Source organism: Populus alba, chromosome 6 (genome assembly GCF_005239225.2).
Source record: "Populus alba chromosome 6, ASM523922v2, whole genome shotgun sequence".
Lineage (NCBI taxonomy): Eukaryota > Viridiplantae > Streptophyta > Magnoliopsida > Malpighiales > Salicaceae > Populus > Populus alba.
In genome coordinates this window covers 9,098,464-9,120,824 of record NC_133289.1, presented here as the reverse complement: position 1 = coordinate 9,120,824, position 22,361 = coordinate 9,098,464, and the positions used below count along the sequence as shown (strand labels likewise).

The following is a 22,361-nucleotide window of genomic DNA, read 5'->3' as shown; positions in this document are numbered from 1 at the left end:
TATGCTTTTTTAATTTATATAATATTATTAAATAATATTAGGTAGTTTTTATTTTCGCGGGTAGCTTTAAAGTGTGTTTGTTTTTGCTTTTGTAGTTGAGGTTGTGGTTGGGTACAACCCATTTATGCACAAACCTCAACCACAAAAAGTTATTTTTTCTTGTTTTTTAATGAATTCCACACCTAAACCTCAACCTCTGCCTCAAATACAAACACACACTTGAGAACAAAAGCTACCGCATAAAACAACCACCTTCTAGACGTTGTAGCATGATAAACCAAAGTCAGTGGGTTGTTCTGGACACCATGCACAAATATACATGGTCTATTCTGCCTAGTAGTTTTTGATCTATAAAACACATGTCAATTTATCCTAAGTTGCAGCTGATTTATTTTGGTGACGGCCAACTTTATTTCTGAAATTTGTCTCCACCTGTCCTTTTTATATAAGAGAGGGTATGTTTTACTAACCCTTTGTTTCTCATTTCAAAATTACTTAAATCACGTGACTGTGACGAATGTAAAAACGAGAGCAACTATTAGTTTGTGACACCTTCACCTTGTATAATGTGTCTCTCCTATTTCTTTTGGTGACCAAGTTTTCATTCTAGATTCTAATTATTCCTTTTTTTTAATCATTTTATATTACTTATTGTATAAGAACATTTAAAACTACATTATATTTACCTAAATGTTTGTGTTTTTTATTTGTATGTCTCTTATTGTGGGAGTTTAGAACACTTTTTTTTCCCTTTGAGTGAACCATTTATGAAATGAAAGTGATTTTGTCACCTAAATATGGAAAAGTAAGTTCTTTGTTTTATAAGGTTGGGTAATTGTGAACTTTTATAAAAATAAATGGAGTAGGTTATATTTACTATAAAAAATAAGCGAGTCACTCGTTATTTTTGAACGACAAGTTAGATATATTTATATTACTATTAGTGATATTTTTTATGTTGTTAGATTTATCTTGTCGAGATTTTTTTATTATATTAGTTGTGTTGTAATCAAAGATTTTATGTTTCCGATGTTTATTTCATTGTTTCTTTTCTATCTATTCTCTGTGCAGTTTATTTATTTTTTTTTAATATCAAAATTTTTAACAATACTAAACTTGAATATAATGTTTTTCAATCGTGATATATACAAATTGTGTTATTTTATTTATTTTTTAAGCCATGCTATTTTTAATATTTAAAGAAATTTCCTAAGTTTTTTTTAAATTATGATTATTATCATTGTTTTTAAATTCATTTGAAGGTTAACTCGAGGTAAAATCTAAATTACGGGTTGGAAGGGTCAACATAAATCAATGTATGAATAGAAATGGTTATTATTATATTTTTTTTAACTATGAAATCCACCAAAAACAAGGCCTAGATCATGGGTTAGGAAAGTCAATTCCAGTTGACCTATATAAAAAAATAAATCAAAATAACTTTATTTTGACAAAAAATAAAATAAAAAAATTAATAAAATTGTTACATATATCTAATTGTAACCTTATTTTTTAGAGAGAGAAAGGCTATAAACACTAGTTTTTAGAGAGATTGTAACCTTATTTGTTTATGCTTTTTAATTTTAAAAAAATTAAATTTCATAACATGTTATACTTTTAATATTAGCGTTTTTTTTTTAATTTAAAAGTGATATATTTAATTGTTAATATTCTAAAGTGCAGTAACTATATTATTATATTTAGAAATAAAAATATTTAATAAATGTCATGTCTATAAAATAAAAATATATATTTTTTATTTTTATTTAAATAAAGTTATTCTATCAAAATTTTAAGATTATAGTGTTAATTTGTTTTTTAAAAAAAACCCTTCTCTCCCTCTCATTTTTACTCCTTTCACCATCATCGAGCACCCCTGTCCTTTTGAATTTCTTCTTTTTTCCTTTCTCTCTCTTTAAAATCAAACAACAAATCATTTATTGTGTAATAAAAGAAAGATAGATCCGATCCGGTTCCATAAAAGACAATCTCTGTGTTCCTCCTGTTCCTGCTTCTCTGTTGATTGTCCATTTTCACCATCATTTCGTTTTCAGTGCGTTCATCACCTTCGTTTCTCTAATCCCGAGACGATAAAGCCACTCTCTCTTCCTCGCTCTGTCGCTCTGGTATCTCCTTTTCCTCTTTTTTTTTTACTAATCAAATTTTGTTGTTTGTTAGTTGTAACAATTGAGTTTCTTTTTTCGAAAATAACTGGGGTTTCATTTGTTTGTCTTTTGTGTTCTCAGTTTTGGCTTGTGTAAGAGGGAAATAAATCTCTGGAGATTTGTTGGTACTATCTGGATCGTTCAGGGATTTGTCGTCATTGAATTAAATCACAGGTTTTGTTTTTGTTTGTGTTTTTTTTGTTGTTCTTTTTTGAAAGCACCCATTTGCAATTCGGGGCTATTTATCAACTCTGAAACTCAATTTCTTGGTGAGAGAGACAACAAAAGAAACAAGGGCTTGTTGCTGTAAAAAAAGATTGAAACTTTTGAATAGGTTTTAGATGTTCGAGGTAGATGAATAATTTGTTTGTTTTGTGTGTTAATGGGGTTTGCCAATTTTGGAAATAAAGGGCTGTTTTGATTGGGTTTCGATAAGGGATTTGTGTTGTTGATGGTAAAGTGGGCAAAGTTTTTTATTTGATTCTCCAATGCGGTCATTGGAGGATTATTTATGACTTCTGGCTGGCCACTGCTTTTATCTTTGGATAATTCTCCTGTATCGGAGCAGCCATTGCCTCATCATTCTGGTAGTTTTAGTGCTTTGGGGGTGTCACTCCGGGATGGTTCTTTCAATACTTCTATCCTCCATGTTGCTCAAGGAGAGCCATTTGAGGTAGATTGTTCAGAGAAGGACGAAGGCAGGGCACACTTTTTTGGTGATACTAGATTCCGTAGTGTGAATCCAGTTGGAGAAAGTTTTGATTTGGTTGTGAATACAAAGAGGCTCTATTCTCTCAAGTCCGAGTTCTTTGAGGAAGTTCCATTGGAATGCCCCAAACAACGGAGCAAACACCTTGTGTGGTGGGGTGCAACTGCTAGTGAAATGCTACATAACAACAATAACACAACCTTTTCAACTGGCTTTGAGATTTCTAGGGACTGTGGTAACTTGGGCAAGCCTAAGGGGAGGAGCCGCAGGAGAAGTGTGCAATTTGATGATGTGCTGTGCGAAGAAGATGCTCGGTTCATCCACATTAATGATCCAAGGAGAACCAATGACCAGTATGAATTCACAGGCAATGAGATCCGAACCAGCAAGTATACCTTGATCACCTTCTTGCCGAAGAATATTTTCATTCAGTTCCATCGGGTTGCTTATTTGTACTTCCTGGCTATTGCTGCTCTCAATCAGCTTCCTCCTCTTGCAGTTTTTGGAAGAACAGTGTCCCTATTCCCTCTCTTGTTTGTTCTTTGTGTCACAGCGATCAAAGATGGATACGAGGATTGGAGAAGGCACAGATCAGATCGCAATGAGAATAACCGAGAGGCTCTAGTTCTTCAATGTGGTCAGTTTAGATCGAAGAAATGGAAAAAGATACGAGCTGGTGAAGTTGTGAAGATCTGCACTGATGAGACAATTCCTTGTGACATGGTTTTGTTAGGGACAAGTGATCCTAGTGGTGTTGCTTACATACAAACAATGAATTTAGATGGCGAGTCGAACTTGAAGACTAGGTATGCAAGGCAGGAAACGTCCTTTGCAGTATTGGAAGGTGGTGCAATTTCAGGGCTTATAAGATGCGAGCAACCCAATAGGAATATTTATGAGTTCACAGCCAACATGGAGTTCAATGGGCAAAAGTTTTCCCTTAGCCAATCTAACATTGTTTTGCGTGGGTGTCAGCTGAAGAACACTGGTTGGATAATAGGTGTTGTGGTGTATGCTGGCCAGGAAACAAAAGCAATGTTGAATAGTGCAGCTTCTCCTTCCAAAAGAAGCAAACTGGAAATTTACATGAACCGGGAGACGCTATGGTTGTCTATTTTTCTGTTCATAATGTGTCTGGTTGTTGCGGTGGGAATGGGTCTCTGGCTTGCACGATATGAGGACCAGCTTGATTATTTGCCTTATTACAGAAAGAGATACTTCACGCCCGGGAAGGATTATGGGAAAAGATACAAATTTTATGGGATTCCTATGGAGATTTTTTTCTCATTTTTGAGCTCTATCATAGTGTTTCAGATAATGATTCCCATTTCTCTTTATATTACAATGGAGCTGGTTCGTATAGGTCAGTCCTATTTCATGATTGGAGACAGGCACATGTTTGATAGTAGTTCTGGCTCAAGGTTTCAGTGCAGATCCTTGAACATAAATGAGGATCTGGGTCAGATACGCTATGTTTTTTCAGACAAGACAGGGACACTTACTGAGAACAAAATGGAATTTCGAAGAGCAAGTGTAAATGGGAAAAATTATGGAGGCCCCTCACCAACTGCTGAGCAATTGCTGGAAGAGAACATTTCAGGTAGTAAACCCTGCTCTACTTGGTTATCAGCTTCAATTCAGGATAGATTTTGTTGTAGTCTTGCTTCTTAAATCATGTATTAAGCCTTGGGATATGTTGCACTCATCAGCAGTTGCAACATTGACATATTGCACTCACAGTGTATTATATTTCTGTTTTATTTTATGGATTATTGTCAGGTCTTTCAAATTCACCTCTTTTTTCCACTATTTACAAGAACATACATGTTGGTAAATGTACTGCTTAGTCTGAAGCTTTTACTGCTTATTTTGATCTATGCATTATTTGCATTTATCATGCTTGTCAAAGATGATTGTGTAAATAATGTGTACTGTTCAGTTCGTGAGTGATTACTATAGATTTCATCATTGTAAAGCATGCTAGGATTTCATTATAAATGACATCCATTTTCCTTGACTGTTTATAGCTACAACTACACAAAAGAGATGGAAACTTAAATCTACAATTACTGTTGATTCTGAGCTCTTGAAATTGCTGCACAAAGACTTAGTTGGAGATGAAAGGATTGTTGCACATGAGTTTTTCCTTGCACTAGCTGCATGCAACACCGTGATCCCAGTCCGTGCTCATGATGGATTTTCAAGTTGCACAGACAGTCAAATTTTTGAGGATGTAGAAACTATTGACTATCAGGGGGAATCTCCTGACGAGCAAGCTTTAGTTGCTGCTGCCTCTGCTTATGGTTATACTCTCTTCGAGCGAACATCTGGACATATAGTAATTGATGTTAATGGTGAGAAATTAAGGTACAAATCTCTCCAGTCCACACTTCATTCTCTAGCTATCATGCTTTATTTGCTTTTCTGAAGTTCAAAATTTAAACCATCTCTTTGATGTCATTTGAAGATACTTTTCATTTCTTATCAATGGAAGAAGTGGTAATAAATAGTTCTTATGTGAAATTCAGGTTGGGTGTTTTGGGCATGCATGAATTCGATAGCGTGCGGAAACGAATGTCTGTTGTAATCAGATATCCTAATGATGCTGTAAAAGTGCTGGTCAAAGGTGCTGATTCTTCAGTGTTGAGTATTTTAGCAAAAGACTCAGGGAAGGATGATCATGCAAGGCGTTCAGCAACATACAGTCATTTGACAGAATATTCATCACAAGGTTTACGCACACTTGTGATTGCTGCCAGGGATCTTACAGAGGAAGAACTTGAGCTGTGGCAATGCAGGTTTGATGATGCAAGCACTTCTTTGACTGATAGAGCAGCAAGGCTACGCCAAACAGCAGCTCTCATAGAGTGCGACTTGAATTTACTTGGTGTAACTGCAATTGAAGACAAGCTACAAGAAGGTGTGCCGGAAGCCATTGAGTCCCTACGGCAAGCAGGGATCAAGGTCTGGGTTCTGACTGGTGATAAGCAAGAGACAGCAATGTCTATTGGCCTCTCTTGCAAACTCCTGACACCAGATATGGAGAAAATTATTATAAACGGCAATTCAGAGAATGACTGCAGAAAACTTTTGTCTGATGCTAAGGCCAAGTGTGGCTTAAATTTATCAAACAAAGGAAGCCAATATTTGAAATGCAATGCCGAAATGGACTACCTTCAGAGGCCAGAAAAGGAGGAAGTGCCACTAGCTCTCATAATTGACGGGAACAGTTTGGTATACATTTTGGAAAAAGAACTCGAGTCAGAGGTGAGAATCATTTTCCTATGTTTTACACAACATATGGATTTGATTTTATACTGCACTTACTAATTTCTGGCATTTGATACTTTGAGTTCCATCTTATTTGGAGCACACATAGCCTTGTTGGTTCAAATTTGATATATTATCAATAATCAGTTCTTTTATGATCTGTCTACAGCTTTTTGACATCGCAACTTATTGTAAGGTTGTGCTTTGCTGTCGTGTTGCGCCATTACAGAAGGCAGGGATTGTTGATCTAATCAAGAGCCGATCTGATGATATGACATTGGCTATTGGTGATGGTGAGTTATTTCCAAGAATTTTTATTTTGTAAGAAAATTGTTTGGGGTTGCTTGGAAAGTTGAGCATGGTGTCCTTTGTCACGGAAGGAACTATATTTAGTAGTTTCTGTCCTTCTCCTAGTATAGGGCAATCTCTATTTGGTTTTGTCAACTTGAATATTTGTTAGCTTTTAGTTTTGAAATATAATTTTTTTCTTGTAATGGTTTGGTTTAGTTTATTTTATGCATTTCTATTTTCATCTACAAACATCTATTGTTTGAAATAAAATAAAAAAATACATACACCTAGAAGCTCTGCATGTTTTGTGCAGCCCAAATTCTTAGAATAACAGATGGGGGAAATGCCCCATCATTTAAGATCTGGATCAGGGGTATTTTTTTTAAGCTCTTTTTTCCCCCAATTATGCAACTACAAACACTTGTCATTAAAATAAAAACACCTACATCTAGTGATGTCCATTTTATTTGCAGCCCAAAACTTTAAAATAACAACCAAGGGTAATGCTCCTTCATTTAACATCTGGCTTTGGCTTGGTTTGTCTCCCCTATTCAGTGTGTGGTGCTTAAATTAAATGTTATATACATCCTCTCACCTTGCACTGCAACCAAGCTCACTCCTTCGTCAGTTTTTGTGCCATATTGTGAAATATCATATGTATATGGTTTGTCTCATTTTTTTCACTTGATATAGTACATGATTAATAGTATATACACTTGTGTTATAGTAAGTATTGTTGTATAGATTTTTATATCCCTTTGTTAGACAGTAGTAGATTCTTCTATTGACAAACATAAAGAATAGTGCTTTAGTCAACTTTCTTCTTAATTTTCAGTTAGTCTAATGCCTGATGAGGGAATAAGGAAATATAAAGGTTAATTGGATGCATGAATGGTAAGTCACCAAAGCTACTATGCTTGGTTACTAGTTTCATATGCCAAAACTCATTTAATAACTTTTTAGGTATTTGATGTTAAACAATAGAAAATTCATCAGCTCTGAAGGACATAAATGTAATTATACTAAGACTATAAAGTACATAGCCTTTGTAAGTTTTTTTTTTTTTAAAAAAAAAAAAAACTGCCTTCCCTTATTCATCATAACTATTTTAATGCTTTGATCACCAAATGGTCGTTCGAGGTAGTCAAGAGATTCTGAGGTATTAAATGTACTTGTGATGGTTCTAACTAGCTGTGATCTTTTGGGCCAAAAACCCCTAGACTATGAGGCTAAGGAAGTAGACATGCAAATATTTGATGTCAAATCCACTTGCCTGAATGCTATGACTACACTTAATATCTTGTATAGTAACAATAGACTACCTGCACATGTTGGTCATTTCTTAATCCCATCCTTTATTTTCTTGAGTTAGATCTTAGGCCCTCTCTTGGTTGCTGCATCTGCAATATTCATCATTAATTTTTGTAGGAAAATATTGTGACTTTAGGTTATAATGTTTGCATCATCTTAGTTAGGTTTCCATGTTAGGAAAAACTACCTCTTTGTGATGCAACTCCAGTTTTGATGGCAATTAATATATGCATGAGACAATTGTTTGTCTCATACAGAAAATGTACAATTGAGAGAGATGACAGGAGTCTATTAAGGGCACCACTCTTCCCCATTCTCATCTCATGTATGGTTGGAGGCCATATTTAGGTTAAAATGCCTTATCCTAAAAAACATTTAGTGTATTTTATAGGATAACAAGGTATGTAAAACAGAAATAACTGACTATGAACTGAGATAGTTTAGTATTTTCATTGTCAATGCAGTTAGTGATTGTCCCTGTTCAGCTTTTGTTTGCTATTTTAGAAAATTCTGTTTTTTGAAATTATTCAGAGCTAAATCGAAAAACTCACTCCTACTTCAGCTGGTATCAATGGTTGAGTTTTTATGTCACTGAGCTATTTGTGCTCTTTAATGTGGATGCACAAGCAAATCAATATCATTATACTCTTTCTGAATATTGGCATTTTGTAGGAGCTAATGATGTTTCAATGATCCAAATGGCGGATGTTGGTGTTGGAATATGTGGTCAGGAAGGGCGTCAAGCAGTTATGGCATCAGATTTTGCTATGGGACAGTTTCGGTTCCTGAAAAGACTACTTTTGGTACATGGACACTGGAATTATCAACGCATTGGTTATTTGATTCTCTACAACTTCTACCGCAATGCTGTTTTTGTATTGATGTTATTCTGGTACACCTGAGTCCTTGGCACTTTATATCTTTGTTTTCTTCGGTTTGATGTTTGTTGATGAGATAGGTTTCTGTTCCTGGATTTAAATCATGAAATGGCTTAGAGTCAGACATGCATTATACAATTAATCCTAAAATACTTACAACCTACGAGCAACAAGACACTTTACATGGCCATTTGCTATTTCCTTGCCATTTTTTTGAGTTCACTTTGCTTGGTCTGAAAAAAATTTGAGTTGGGGTTCTATTCTTTGTTTATCCAAAACTTTCTCCCTCCACTCGCTCCAACTTTAAGTTCATTGGCTGGGCCACGTTCAATTTAGAACTCCATTTTTGGTGAGGGTGGAGTGTAGCTTCTTTGCTTTTCATTACCACTTCTAAAGTTTATGTTGAAAGTCACTTACTGTCCGGGCTATGTCCATTTGTTTTTCAAGTCCTTGTGTGGAATTTACTTTGAAAAGATGTCTGTTATGGATTAAATTCTAAACTACAAACTTTCTCTCTTTAAAATTCTAAGTATCATCTCTTGTTTTCTTTGAATTGTATACTATGCACAATTACTTGAAGTTTTGGTCCTAAGTCACTTTGCGCTTACAGTTTTCGGCATCTGTAGGTATATATTGTTCACAGCTTTTTCAACAACGTCAGCATTGACAGATTGGAGCAGTGTTCTTTATTCTGTTATCTATACTTCTGTGCCTACCATTGTTGTTGGTATTCTGGACAAGGACTTAAGCCATCGGACACTGTTACGGTATCCAAAACTTTATGGTGCGGGGTATAGACACGAGGCTTACAATATACGCCTATTCTGGGTCATGATGGCTGATACACTATGGCAGAGTCTTGTTCTCTTTGGCATGCCCATCTTCATTTATAAGGAAAGCACAATTGATATATGGAGCATAGGCAATTTGTGGACAGTAGCAGTTGTTATCCTTGTCAATATACACCTGGCAATGGATGTTCAACGCTGGGTTTCTATTACTCATCTTGCTGTTTGGGGATCAGTGATCGTTGCGTTTGCTTGTGTGGTAGTATTGGATTCTATACCTATCTTCCCTAATTATGGGTTAGTATTATTGGTGTCCATGACAATATTTAGTGTGTTTTAATATAAGCTTTATTCAGATAAGCTAATGCATGCCATTTTCCTTTGCTAGGACCATTTACCATCTGACAAAGTCACCTACCTATTGGCTCACCATTTTTCTCATAATAGTTAGTGCATTGCTCCCTCGTTTTCTAGTGAAGCTTGTACATCATCATTTTTGGCCTTCAGACATTCAGATCGCAAGAGAAGCTGAGATAATGGGAAGAGGACCTGATTATTGGGGATCAAAATCTGTTGGAAGTTCCAGCTGAGATGTAAATTACTTCATAGAAACACACACTTGAAGATAGCTTTCATCAAGTTATCCGTTGTCTGGCTTTCCTGTAGCTGGAAGCTGTAAAGTTCAATGGTAAGCGTATGTTTGATTTAATTAGTCGCGGTAAAAATGGTATAAATGATCTCATGGTACATTAATTTAATTTTGATTTTCCTTAAAAAAAATGCTTTGGGAAACATCAGAAATCATCCTTGTTGATGTAGTGGGAATGGAGTTGAGTTCTTGCTGCCTTGTAAATTTGGAAGATATGGAAACAGTGTTGTAGTAATCTCATGCTTTGCCTTATGAGGTGTTTGTTCATTCAAAAACATTTGTAAGGGTAATGTCCAAATCAAAGTTGAAGGGACATTAATCTGATAGGGTTCCCTATGACATTTGCCAGCCTTGAAGTGTTGTTAGGTTGCTTTCTGGTTTGAATTGGAGTGGCCTTACCTTCAAGTAACCTGCATAAGAAGGTGACAACTATTAGGAGTTTGTTTTCTAATGTTTTGAAGAAAAAACATGATGTGAACTTTCGAAGTCGGTTTCCACCAACCCTGTATAACCCTTTAAATGGTGATGGCATGGCATCAGTGTCGTGCTGGTGGCCTAAATCTTGGGGAGAAGTGCACCATCCACGTTGTTTTGAGCTTTGAAAAACTGATTAATTTTGGAAGTTATTGTAAGGCTTTATAAATGTTATTGGAAGGACAGATTTTAAGGTCTAGATCAACCAGTTGCAAATAAGAGAACAGCAATGCTTTTATGTCAAGTTACTGCTATGGTTATAAATGATGTAAACTGTTGTTGTGAGTCATGATTTTTGTCGAGGCTGTATATTATGGGATCCATAAGAGATGCTACAACAGATATGTAATGAATATGCCTTTTTTTTTTTTTTTTTTTTTGTAATTGACCTATGTTTTTTTATTTGTTGTGTAAGTTGGTTTTTGCTGTCTTCTTGATGTTCTTCTGTTCTTGTGTCCTCAGATGAGTTGCACAAGTTCTTTTCACCAACATTGGAAACTGATCATGCATTCGACGACAAAGCAGCAAAACTATGTTATGGATAGAAAGGGAAGGCAGGATGGTTTGCTATGATCGGCTTGCACAAACAGTAACATTTCCATGATTTGATGGAGGGAAAATAGGTGGAAAACGGCCTTTAGAGGATGGAGCTCAGGCAACTAAGTTGATTTTCATAGCAATGGTGTCAGCAGAAGTGAAATTGCGGGGAGGTAGTCCGAATTTGGAAATGATATCACAATGATGAGGGTCTATGGCCGAAAGAAGAGAAGGGAGATATAGACCAATACAAGAGCAGGGTGAGAAAGAAATGATATGTATATAACATTTCCATGTAAAGGGCAGGCTTGGCATTTTCTTCAGCACATTTGACCTAATGGAATGAGAAAAGGAAAGTGTTACCATCTTTTCCTTCAACTCTTCTTGCTGCTCTATCCATTTCTTTTACAGTTGAAAAATTATGACCAATCCTTTTTACATTGAGGCCAAGACAAAACCTTCTTTTGCTCTTCCCTAGTGATACAGGGATGGTAGAGATATAGAGTGGAAATAATTTACTCGCAAATGATAGCTTATGAACGCAGATAGCATACCACTTTCAAGATGTAGATTTATTCATTATTTTAGAGATAGAGTTAAAAAGAATAGAAGCTCACTTCTCACAAGTAGATCCAAAATCGAGTAGGGTGGTTAAAAGGGCACATCAAAGACTTTTTAATTTAAAATTTTAACCCAAAAACCCTTTAAGAAGTCTAGGGATCAATCAAAATGACTTCCATAAAAAATAGATAAATAATAAATAACACAACTTTTGACTTATTAGAATAGAATGCAAATAGTCACATAAAAAGTTTAATAAGTAAAACAATTATAATTTCTTGTACATAACTCTAATGTATACATAGATAATTTCTTGTGCATAACTCCAATGTGTGTGTGTGTGTATAGTTGGATATTTTAAAAGGAGATTATATTCTAAATTTTGAAATTATATAAAATAAATTTATTTTTGCATGCAATGAAATGATGTAAATTCAGAATTAAAGTTTATCCATTGAGAGATGATAAACAATAACAAAAACTTCATTAATTTATATTTCCAATTAAAACTCAATTAGCTAAACATCAATTGAATCATTAGATTATGTGCCACAAAGGGCTTCAACCTTTGCTAACACGATGCTGGTATATTATTTCTGTTAATGGAATCTTACATAATCCAGAGTCATTGTCAATTACCTGGAGACTCTCCATCTAAAATTAGATATTGATGAGATTTTTGATTCGGGTCACACTCTTGTCAATTTGTCACAAATTAAAAATGAAAAAAAAAAAATGTATGCTTTACTTCTATCGTTGTCCCCCCCCCCCTCCATCACAACAATTTCCTAGTACCCAATTAACCTAAATTAAAAAAAAAATGAATATACACATTTTTAAGTGTAAATAAAAAAAATATCTAATTAGATAAATAAAAAAATTATTTGTATCAATAAATAAATAAAAATTATTAACGATAACTAAAGATGTAACTGAAAAATTAAAAATTAAAATATAAATAAAGATATATGATCTCATAGCACAAGCAATTTACCTGGTTGTATTCAATGACTCTGTTTATTAAAATTAATTTTTTATTTAATCAAATAATAGTAGAAATAGACATACATTAAAATTCAATAAAATAAAAGGCAAAAAAAATATTATGCAAGATTGCACTTATTAGAAATACTATTAAAAAAAATATATATTTTGTTTTTAAAAATAAAGTTCATTTATATAAAACATTAATTTTTTTTATTGATGAATGAGAATAATCTCTTAAAAAACTAAATGTATATAAAACAATTAAAAAACAACATCTATTTAAAAAAAGCTAAATAAAAAAATAAAAAATTAGAGAGAAAGGGTACTAATTCAAATATAAATTAAAAAACATTGAAAAAAATCATCCATAGAAAAAAAGATAAAATTAGAAATAAAAAATAAAAAAAAACGCCAAACACTACTAGGTTTGGCAAGCCAAATCAGTACGTATAACATATTTGGAAAGGGCCAAACACTACTCTTAAATATTTTTTAAATCCAAATCAGGTGGATAATTATGAAGCTCAATTATAAAATAACATAATGTTAAATAACAAAACATTACAAAAATTAAATAAATAAAAAAACGATCATGAAAAAAACTCGAGTTAACTCAGACTGACCTCTAAAACTCATGATCTAAGCAATGAGACCAAGACAAACAAATAAAAAGAAAATTGAATAAATTCACGAAACCCAATATAAAAAACTCCAACCATAAAAGATGAAACTAAAAAAAAAAAATCCCTAACCAATCTGATATTAAAGGATAAAAAAAGGTATTAATTTTAAAAATTTACCAAAGTAAATTCAACAAAGAATGACAAATAAAAATAATTGAGATAACTCGGTTTATTTTTAAAATTAGTAAAAAATTACATAGAAAATAAATAAATAAAACAAAGACCAATCTCTAATTAAATAAATGCTGAAGTTTGAAACTGAAAAAAAAAAAAACATGATCTTAAAAAAAAAAACCAAGCAAATCCTGGTGAACCTTCTAAACTTAGGTAAATCTTTAAAACTCGCAATTCATGAAATTCTAGATTGAGACTAAATTAAAAAACTCAATTCCCAACCAATTTAATATTGAAAAATAAAATCAAAAAAAAATCAATTTAAAAAATTATCAAAATATGGTCAAGGTAGAAAGATCTATAATAATAGAGTTTGTGTTAAGGGGTCAATTTCTAATGAGTTTGAAGATGATTATTTCAAGAAGTTAGAAAAGGTGATTGTATTGTTATATCATAACAAGTATAATATAGCCTTTTTATTCAAATACTATTGGTATTATACCACGAATAGATGAATCATAATAGACCCCCACCATGATTTGGTCTAAATTAATACAAAAGTTAGACTTTGAAACGTTAAAAATGGCTTTATTACATATACATTCTTTCCTTTAGAAAGGATTGTCTTAGGGTTGATTGATTATTTGTGGTGAAAACCAACCCTAAGGGTCGTGTTCAAGTTGTCCAAGATGGTAAAGATGAAGTAGCTACTAGAGACAATGTCTTTAAATTTAATGAATCGGTTGATGCATATCAAGTTGCTAAGAATATTTTTGTTGATATTGACGCTGATGAGTTAAATAATATATTAGAAGCAATGGATATACGGAAGGTGGTGAAGATGATGAAATCGATGAGCTTCAATTTAATGAAGAAGATTATGATGGACATGATGATGATAGAATAAAAGACAATTCTAAGTAAAAAGATTTCAAACTGATTTTAAACATAAAACATCAACATGTAATGAAATTGAATTTAATATAATTTTTATGGTTGTTTCTTACAATTAACTATTGCTAACACTGATGAAACATTTATTGTTGTGATTTTATTATTATGTTATTGAACAAAAATGGTGTTATTGTGTTAAGATTTTACTGTATTTGCAATTTGGATAGATAAGGAACACAAAAATGCAAGGGAAAAAAAACTGTTTTATTCTAATGATATTATCGACGAAATATAATATACCAATAGAATTATTAACAAACTAAATCCATTGAAAGTTTATAAAGAGATGAAAAAAAATTATAGGACATATAGTTAGGGAGGGAGGGAGGTTCATCAATAAGCACATTCCAGGCATATCTACGAGTTGAGGTGAATTTGGTGTTGATTCCTATACAAGCGCTACAGACCTGTTCTCGAGTTGAATAAATTGAGGTGGTGCAAGTCTGTCCATAAGTTAGGTGATTTCTAGTTGTAGTTAGATTATATGTTTTTGTATTTTAAGAATTATGATTTTAGATTAAATTTAATAAAATTTTATATGAATTTTTATTGTGTTTAATTATGAATTGTTAAATTTGATGAATTTAAAGTGTGTTGATATTTTAATTTTATTTCTGGAGATGAATTGTAAATTATGTTTCTGAATTGTGATTATTCTTAGGTTGTTTTTTGTGGCAGGAAGTTGAGAGGCTAGAAAAAATTGCCCTAATCATTTATTTGGTGAGTTACATGTCTCATGAGCCTATGACTCATGAATCGCATATGAGGTTTATGATTTGTTAAATTATGTTATTTTTTAAAATATTTTATTGATTATGTTTTTTTTCTAATTATTTTTACTATGCTAATGTAAAAAAAAAAAAAACCTTTTTTTTTAACTAGGATATTTATATATTTTTTTCTTGGTAAACTACCATATTTATAAAAATAATTAGGAAAATAACATAACATAATCCGAATAATTATTTTTTCTCAAATGATTGCACAAGTATAAGTGATTGCACCATTAGAAGTAAAGTATGCTATGAAAATTTTGTTGAATTGGTTATGCTACTCCCATATTTATTATTTTGTTTAATAGATTGAGTTACATAGTAGTGTTTGGAAACATGAAAAAACATTTCTAAATAAATTGAATTTATTTTAAAAAAAATTATATATATTTTTAGATTATTTTAATGTACTAATATTAAAAATAAAAATAAAAAATATTATTTAATATATTTTTAAATAAAAAAATATTTTCAAAAACAACAACCATTACATTCTTAAATACTCAACGATTCTGAGTAGTGCAACCCATCTAATAATAATAATAATAATAATAAAAGCTTGTCCCTTTTTTTCCCCTCATTTCTTCTTTCTGTTTGGTACTTTACCCTCGTAAAAAAAATGGTCGATTGTGTAACCGGGAGTAGCGCAACAGGGTACAATCTCTTCAATTTTTCATTAGGTTGGTTTCGGTTACGTCTAATTATAGTTTTTAAACTCGACTCGGTTCAAGATTTAAATTTTAAATTTAGATTAGATTGCTCAGATTGATTTTTTTTTAATTAAAATAATATTATTTTAATAAAAAAAAATCAACAAGTTATAACCTGATTTTTGACTAGATCTTATCAGGTCACTGAATCACACTAAATTTTTTTTATTTTATTTTTTTTAACACAATTTAATTGTAACCCCAAATCAACTAAATCCTGAGTAAACTTGTCGAGCCTTACCGGATTTTAGGACTATGTTCCTTATAATCAGCCCTGTTTTCATTTGCATAAATTCTTCGGTTATGATTTCTATTTTTCTAATTAATTTTTTTTTTTATATAATTGTGCTAGTTTGTTAAAAAAAAAAAAGAACTCCCACTCTATGGGGTCCCAAAGCTGTACCCTTCGTCGAAAATGATCCTGATCCACTGCATCTTATCACTGCCCTCTCATTCTTATCCATACCTTAAAATAATAGTGACTTTAGCACTATTTTATCATTATCAACCAAAGACCGAGGAGACATCACGAATAAGTCGTTGTCGTATTATTAAATAGCCTAATTTCCTCAAATGCCCTCTTCTTCCAATAACACATTGTAATTAATTAAAATTTTAATCTAACATTAAAAAATGCTATATTTTTATATATATATATTATCATGATTTATAGATTTATTTAAATCCTAAAACTATAAAATTTATAATATTATGCCGAAAAACATTTATAACTTTTATTTATGATTACATTAATTCAACATGGATAATTTACTAAATCAACTTAATTTTTGTACAAGTATGGATTGATTCTAAAAATTTTGTTATTAAATCTAAAAAATAAGTAAAATGTCATCCTAAGATATTTGCTCTCTTTATTAACTTTAACTTTTATTAATTATCTTAAATATGACAAGACAATATAAAATGTGTGATCAATGAATGTTGATAAAAAAAATAAAATCTTAATTTAAGAAAAAAAGGGGTTATTATTGGTATTTTAGTACATTCAAAAGGTAAATAGCACCACTTGAAAAAATTTCCACGAGAGTGACGCAGTGCTTAGTGACATCACAAAGTGACATCAGGAAACAATCGTAAGCATCTAACAGTACCTCACGCGCTCCTTGTATGACGTGTAGAAAAGACAAGGGTTTTATGCTGATATAATCCCATTAGATTCCGCGAATGCCGCACTATATAAGAGCGTGCATACAAGCGCGCGTGGGATTGTAAAATAAAATGGATGTGGAATTTTCCTGCAAGGTTCCTTCAAGGTTCCTTGCATTTGCCTGAGCAAAAAGAAATGACCTCCCCTACTTAAAGGGATTTCCCGAGCTCCGCTTCTGGTTTACTACCAAGCCTTGGGAGAAGAGAGATCGGTTCTTGACACCCACCACTCCCCTCCCTAAAAAAAAAAGAAAAGAAAAGAAAAGGAAGAAAAAAGAGAGAAAAAGATGGAGTCTTCTTGGCCTGAGAATTTACCCTCACATAGGAAGAAGGTAATTGATGAGCTACTTAGAGGTCAAGAAATTGCAAAACAGCTTAAATTTGCAATGAGTGAATCCACAGGGGATGATGGGTCTATGTCTGCTGAGAATCTTGTCAAGGAAATCATGAATTCTTTCAGTACTACTCTTTCTATATTGAATGGAGGTGGGTATGATGACGACGTCTCTCAAACTCCAGCAACTACAAAATTGTGTTCACCTCCTTGTTATGGCCGCAAGTCATCGGAGGATTCCGGGGAGAGTAGCAAGAGCACTGCCACCGTGAAGGTCAAGGACAGGAGGGGATGCTACAAGAGAAGGTAATTCTAAATATATATATATATATATAGTGTTTATGTCAACTTGCTTACCAAGTAGAGCTTCGTAGAAAACACCTAATTAGGACAAGTTTAAATGATAATCTGGCCCTTAATTTTGTCTGGGTTCAAGAGTCTCCGGTTCCAATCTTTTCTTTCCATTTTTTTTTTTTAAATTATAATGAAAGCAAATTAGTTTCAAGCTTGAGGATATATCCTTATGTTTTCTTGGTTAGAAAGATTTTAGACACCTATTAGCCTCCTCAAGAAAGAGAGAAAAAAGATCTCGAACGATATGGTAGATGGGATAGTTTTGCCCTTGATGTGCTGTGTTGCTTGTAATTTTAACTTCTTTTAGACTAAAGTCCCATTGTTCTTGCTTAAAGAACAAAAAAAAAAAGGAACATGAGTTGATAGTTAGGACAACACGAAACTAAGATGGCATCTCTGCTTTTGAGTGAGTGGACAATATATTGGTTCAAATTATTTATTTATTTTTTATTCATGTGAATATTCGTGCATCACAATTAATTCTACAAGTTTTATTTGTTATTTAAAAAAAAAACAAGTAGTTGCATATTTTTATTTAATTATTTTACAACTTGTAAGAATAAAGAACATACTAAAACCAAGGTAAGAGATCGATTCCATGTATAAAAAAGAAATTAATGATCTCTGCATTAAGATGAATCTTTTTCAACTACAATTTTATTTATTTATTTGGTTTGGTGCTGCATCGACCTAACTATGAAATTGGATCTTATTAATTGCCTGCAGAAGAAGCTCTCACTCATGGACAAAAGAGACCTCCACTCTAACCGACGATGGCCATGCATGGAGAAAATATGGACAGAAAATGATCCTCAATGCCAAATATCCAAGGTAATCAATATTATTATTGGTACAGAACCAACACATTAATTAAGTAATTAATTAATCAATCAATCTCAATTATTGTTCATATTTTCCAATAAATATATATATATATATATATATAAATCCGTGTTGTGGCTTGCAGGAACTACTACAGGTGCACCCACAAGTTCGACCAACAGTGCCAAGCAACCAAGCAAGTGCAGAGAGTCGAAGAAGAACCCCCTTTATACCGCACCACATATCACGGATACCACTCCTGCAAGAGCTTGCTGAAGGCTTCGGATCAATTTGTCTTGGACCCGACTGGTCACTTCAACACAGATTCTTCCACTCTTTTGAGCTTCAAGAACAGCAGCAATCACCACCAGATGACGACGACAAACTGCAAACAAAACCACCCATTTTTCATCACATCCTTCCCATCAATCAAACAGGAATATTACAAGGAGGAGGACAATGACATGCCAGGTTATGATCCAACGATCCCCGATAACCAGGCATTATCCTCTGATTATCTCCTGCCAACGGACGACCATGATCGCATCTCTACTTTTGATCATGGAGATGTGATTTCTGGGGTCAACTCATCTTGCACCACCAGTTCACATAGCTTGGACATTGATAGTATCATGGCGGAATCTGTTGGTTTCGGTGACGGCGGTGATGTTTTAGGATTTGAATTTTGTGCATAATTCCGGCGCATTATATATTGCAGCCGCTTTGTATTTTCCATGTACAAATCAAGAATGAGCAAGTAGATTTCTCACATGAGTACGAGAACGTACGTACCATGTAGCTGTACTGTATCATAGAAGTCTAATATCTTTGTTGTGCAGTTGAAATTTGCCTTGAAATTAAGAAAATAATCGGGGCCACTACTTTTCAGTCTAGATCACATTTGCATCTCAAAAAATATTAATTAAAAAAATAAAATATTTTTTAAATTTTTTAAAAAATTATTTTTAAAACATAAAAATAAATAGAGTCTAGAAAAAGACTAGGGACAGAGAGTCCCCATGCTTTTCTACCAAGGAAATTATTGAATGGCTATATCGACAACAAACATAAAGGTGTGTTTTATTATCTGATAGTCGGTTATCCAATAAAAGACAATTTATACTCCTTGCAACAAATAAAAAAATCAAAAATTGATTGAGAATTTTTATTTCATCATAAATATCACAACAAACAAATGTATTATATGTTCACACTCAACATTTCAACATCAGGACCAAATCAATGCATCTTAAATCAAAATCGGTCTTGATTCATTCAACCTCATCACAGAACATTGATTTTTATTTTTATTTTAACTTGTAAAATAAATCCGAGGTTGAAGTCACCACGCCACTCAAATATTTTATCGTAATACTTATTAAAATCAATTATATGTTAAAAATTATCCAAATATAAATATTTCATCATAATATTTATAAAAATCAACAACATGTTATTTTTAAAAAAAAACAAACAGAGCTTTAAAGAGTGTTTGAGAGGGTAGTTGCTATTACTTTTCAAAGTGCTTTTCACTTAGAAAAGTATGTCAATAATGTTTTTTTTTTATTTTTTAAAAATTATTTTTGAGATCAACACATCAACATGATTTGAAAACATTAAAAACATATTAATTTAAAATAAAATAAAAAATAAAACATTTTAAATTTTTTTTAAAAATACTTTTAAAAAACACTCTCAGACAGTCATTTAAAGAGATAAAACACTGTCATTTGATACACTTTCAAGATAAAAGAATTCAAGCTAGTCCTTTCAATTAAAATGTTTATGCTCTGCTTGGAAAGAATATTTTTCCCCAAACAAATCTCACATCCATAGACGGAAACTTTTCTCCCCTGCGTTTAAAAAAGGGATGCATGCGGCTTCTGTTCTCTAAATAGTTTAATTCAATCCCTAATAAGAAAAATCTATTCATTTGCATCCATCAAGATCAGACATTACTCGAAATTCTTAAATATTAATCTCTATTCCTAGATTCATCACTAAATTAGAAATATATTACATGCCAACACTAACTTCGTGAATTAAGAATACACGCAACCATTTACACTTTAGCATGACAGAATGAGCACTCATTTTTTACTCAAAATTTTGATTTCAAATTAAAAAAATAATAATAATTAAAAATATCTTTCATGGTGACACAATATCTAACATTTTTAAAAATTTATTTCTTAAAAACAAATTGCAGGAGCAGCATGATTTGATAAATGATAATAACCCTTTAAATGACTTGATTGTGAAGTGACTATTTAGGAATGTGACAGAGGATGTATGTTAAAGTGTTTTTTTTGTTTTTTTTTTGAATATATTAAAATAATTTTTTTTTCTTTTACAATTTATTTTTTATATTCATACATTCTAATTTTTTTTAAAAAAATAAAAAATAATAAAACAATAATAAACCTGAAGATGAAAACAGAGATGTAACATGGTTCAAACTTTATTATAGGTTGTCCCTCATGTTTAACTACTCTTGAGAAGTTTGAATTTAACTATTTTATTTGTAATAATAACAATAACAATAATATTTTATTATTAATAATAAATTATTATTAATTTACTACTATTATTGCTACAATGATCAATACTCTGTTATTGTGCTATAATATTGTTTTTGGAAACTGTTAACAAGTTTACCTAGATAAAGTTGTTAATATCACAGTCAAAAAGTCAATTTATTAATGTAATATTAGATAATGTAATACCTATTTTCAATAAATTAATATGTTAATTATTATATATTACCATGAGTACTGACATGGTTCTCGACAAGTTGACTTTGTTTAATATCGGCATATCCATGATAGTCACAACCCGGAATTCGCATAACATCGAAGGGGGCAAATTATTAACAAATACTTGATATTATATTCTATATAAACATGTGTTATATATAAAGAAATTAATTTGAAATACATGTACTAACTCATGTCAAGTAAAATTAATTTAAGAATATTTTTAAAATAAAAAAAACTTATATTATAATTATTCTTTCGAGTTTTTATATTTTAAAACTATTTCATAATGATTTTATTCTTAATTTTATTAAAGATATTCTTTTTAAATATATACAATTAAACTTTCATTTATCTATTTCTAAATCTTTCAAGGACTAGTAAAATTATTGGCAACAATTTTTTGTTGACTTGTTGTTTTATACAAGTGGGTTAAATATAAATATTAATATATTTTTTGAATTTTTTTATCGTGTCTCTAATTTTTTAAGTTGTTAAGTGCTTCATTTTTAATTACTAGTAAGTTGATTACCATCATTTTTCATGTGAAATTCATAATAAAATACATATTAATTCATCAAAACTCATTTCAATTCATATTCATATGCATATAGTATTTATTTATGTACATATTAATTTAACAAACCTATATAAATTATAATAAACTCTAACATTTTTAATAACTAATTATTAAGGAATAAAACTAAAATTAGACAATGAAATAAATAGAAAAAATGAAAGAAACTCACCTAAAACATGAAGCATAAAGCATAAAAAGATTACTTACTTAACTAATTAATAGTTTAGGATTTGAAGAAAAATTTTTATAAAAGGAAGATAATAATTCGAAAAAAAAAGCTTGGATCAATTAGTAATTAATAAAAAAAATTAAACTTGTTAATTTATTATATATATATATATATATAAAAGTTTAATTAAGGTTGATTATTTTGGTACAAAAACACGAATACAAGATATAAATTGCAGGCAGCCACTGCATATGCTCACACTTTCTTTATCTGGTTGTCAACAGTAAAAAGAAGGGATGATGAAGAAAATTCATGAGATTATATA

At 31.6% G+C, this 22,361-nt stretch overlaps 2 protein-coding genes across 4 annotated transcripts; both read left to right on the top strand.

Moving 5' to 3' along the window:
* Positions 1-1,848: 1,848 nt before the first annotated feature.
* Positions 1,849-11,450, top strand: LOC118048121 (phospholipid-transporting ATPase 1). Of its 3 annotated transcripts, none has more exons than XM_035057684.2 (9): positions 1,850-2,126; positions 2,265-4,474; positions 4,902-5,241; positions 5,403-6,141; positions 6,314-6,437; positions 8,419-8,638; positions 9,251-9,709; positions 9,801-10,100; positions 10,998-11,450. In XM_035057684.2, the coding sequence occupies exons 2-8, from the start codon at positions 2,677-2,679 to the stop codon at positions 10,000-10,002; spliced, it is 3,882 nt and encodes a 1,293-aa protein (XP_034913575.1). In that variant the 5' UTR covers positions 1,850-2,126; positions 2,265-2,676; the 3' UTR covers positions 10,003-10,100; positions 10,998-11,450. The 3 variants fall into 3 exon arrangements, with proteins under 3 accessions (XP_034913576.1, XP_034913575.1, XP_034913574.1); XM_035057683.2 differs by having other exon boundaries at positions 2,247-4,474; XM_035057685.2 differs by lacking the exons at positions 9,801-10,100; positions 10,998-11,450 and having other exon boundaries at positions 1,849-2,126; positions 2,247-4,474; positions 8,419-8,549; positions 9,251-9,564.
* A 5,744-nt stretch (positions 11,451-17,194) lies between these two features.
* On the top strand, positions 17,195-19,424 carry LOC118048122 (WRKY DNA-binding transcription factor 70). The gene is made up of 3 exons (XM_035057686.2): positions 17,195-17,661; positions 18,436-18,540; positions 18,677-19,424. The coding sequence occupies exons 1-3, from the start codon at positions 17,309-17,311 to the stop codon at positions 19,224-19,226; spliced, it is 1,008 nt and encodes a 335-aa protein (XP_034913577.1). The 5' UTR covers positions 17,195-17,308; the 3' UTR covers positions 19,227-19,424.
* The last annotated feature ends 2,937 nt before the right edge of the window (positions 19,425-22,361 follow it).

Bases quoted from the DNA above. Each gene is read 5' to 3' on its own strand.
- LOC118048121 (XM_035057684.2), top strand. From the start codon at position 2,677: ATGACTTCTGGCTGGCCACTGCTTTTATCTTTGGATAATTCTCCTGTA. The intron at 6,142-6,313 runs GTGAGAATCATT...ATCTGTCTACAG, and splicing joins AAAAAGAACTCGAGTCAGAG to CTTTTTGACATCGCAACTTA. The intron at 6,438-8,418 runs GTGAGTTATTTC...GGCATTTTGTAG, and splicing joins GACATTGGCTATTGGTGATG to GAGCTAATGATGTTTCAATG.
- LOC118048122 (XM_035057686.2), top strand. From the start codon at position 17,309: ATGGAGTCTTCTTGGCCTGAGAATTTACCCTCACATAGGAAGAAGGTA. The intron at 17,662-18,435 runs GTAATTCTAAAT...AATTGCCTGCAG, and splicing joins AGGGGATGCTACAAGAGAAG to AAGAAGCTCTCACTCATGGA. The intron at 18,541-18,676 runs GTAATCAATATT...TGTGGCTTGCAG, and splicing joins CTCAATGCCAAATATCCAAG to GAACTACTACAGGTGCACCC.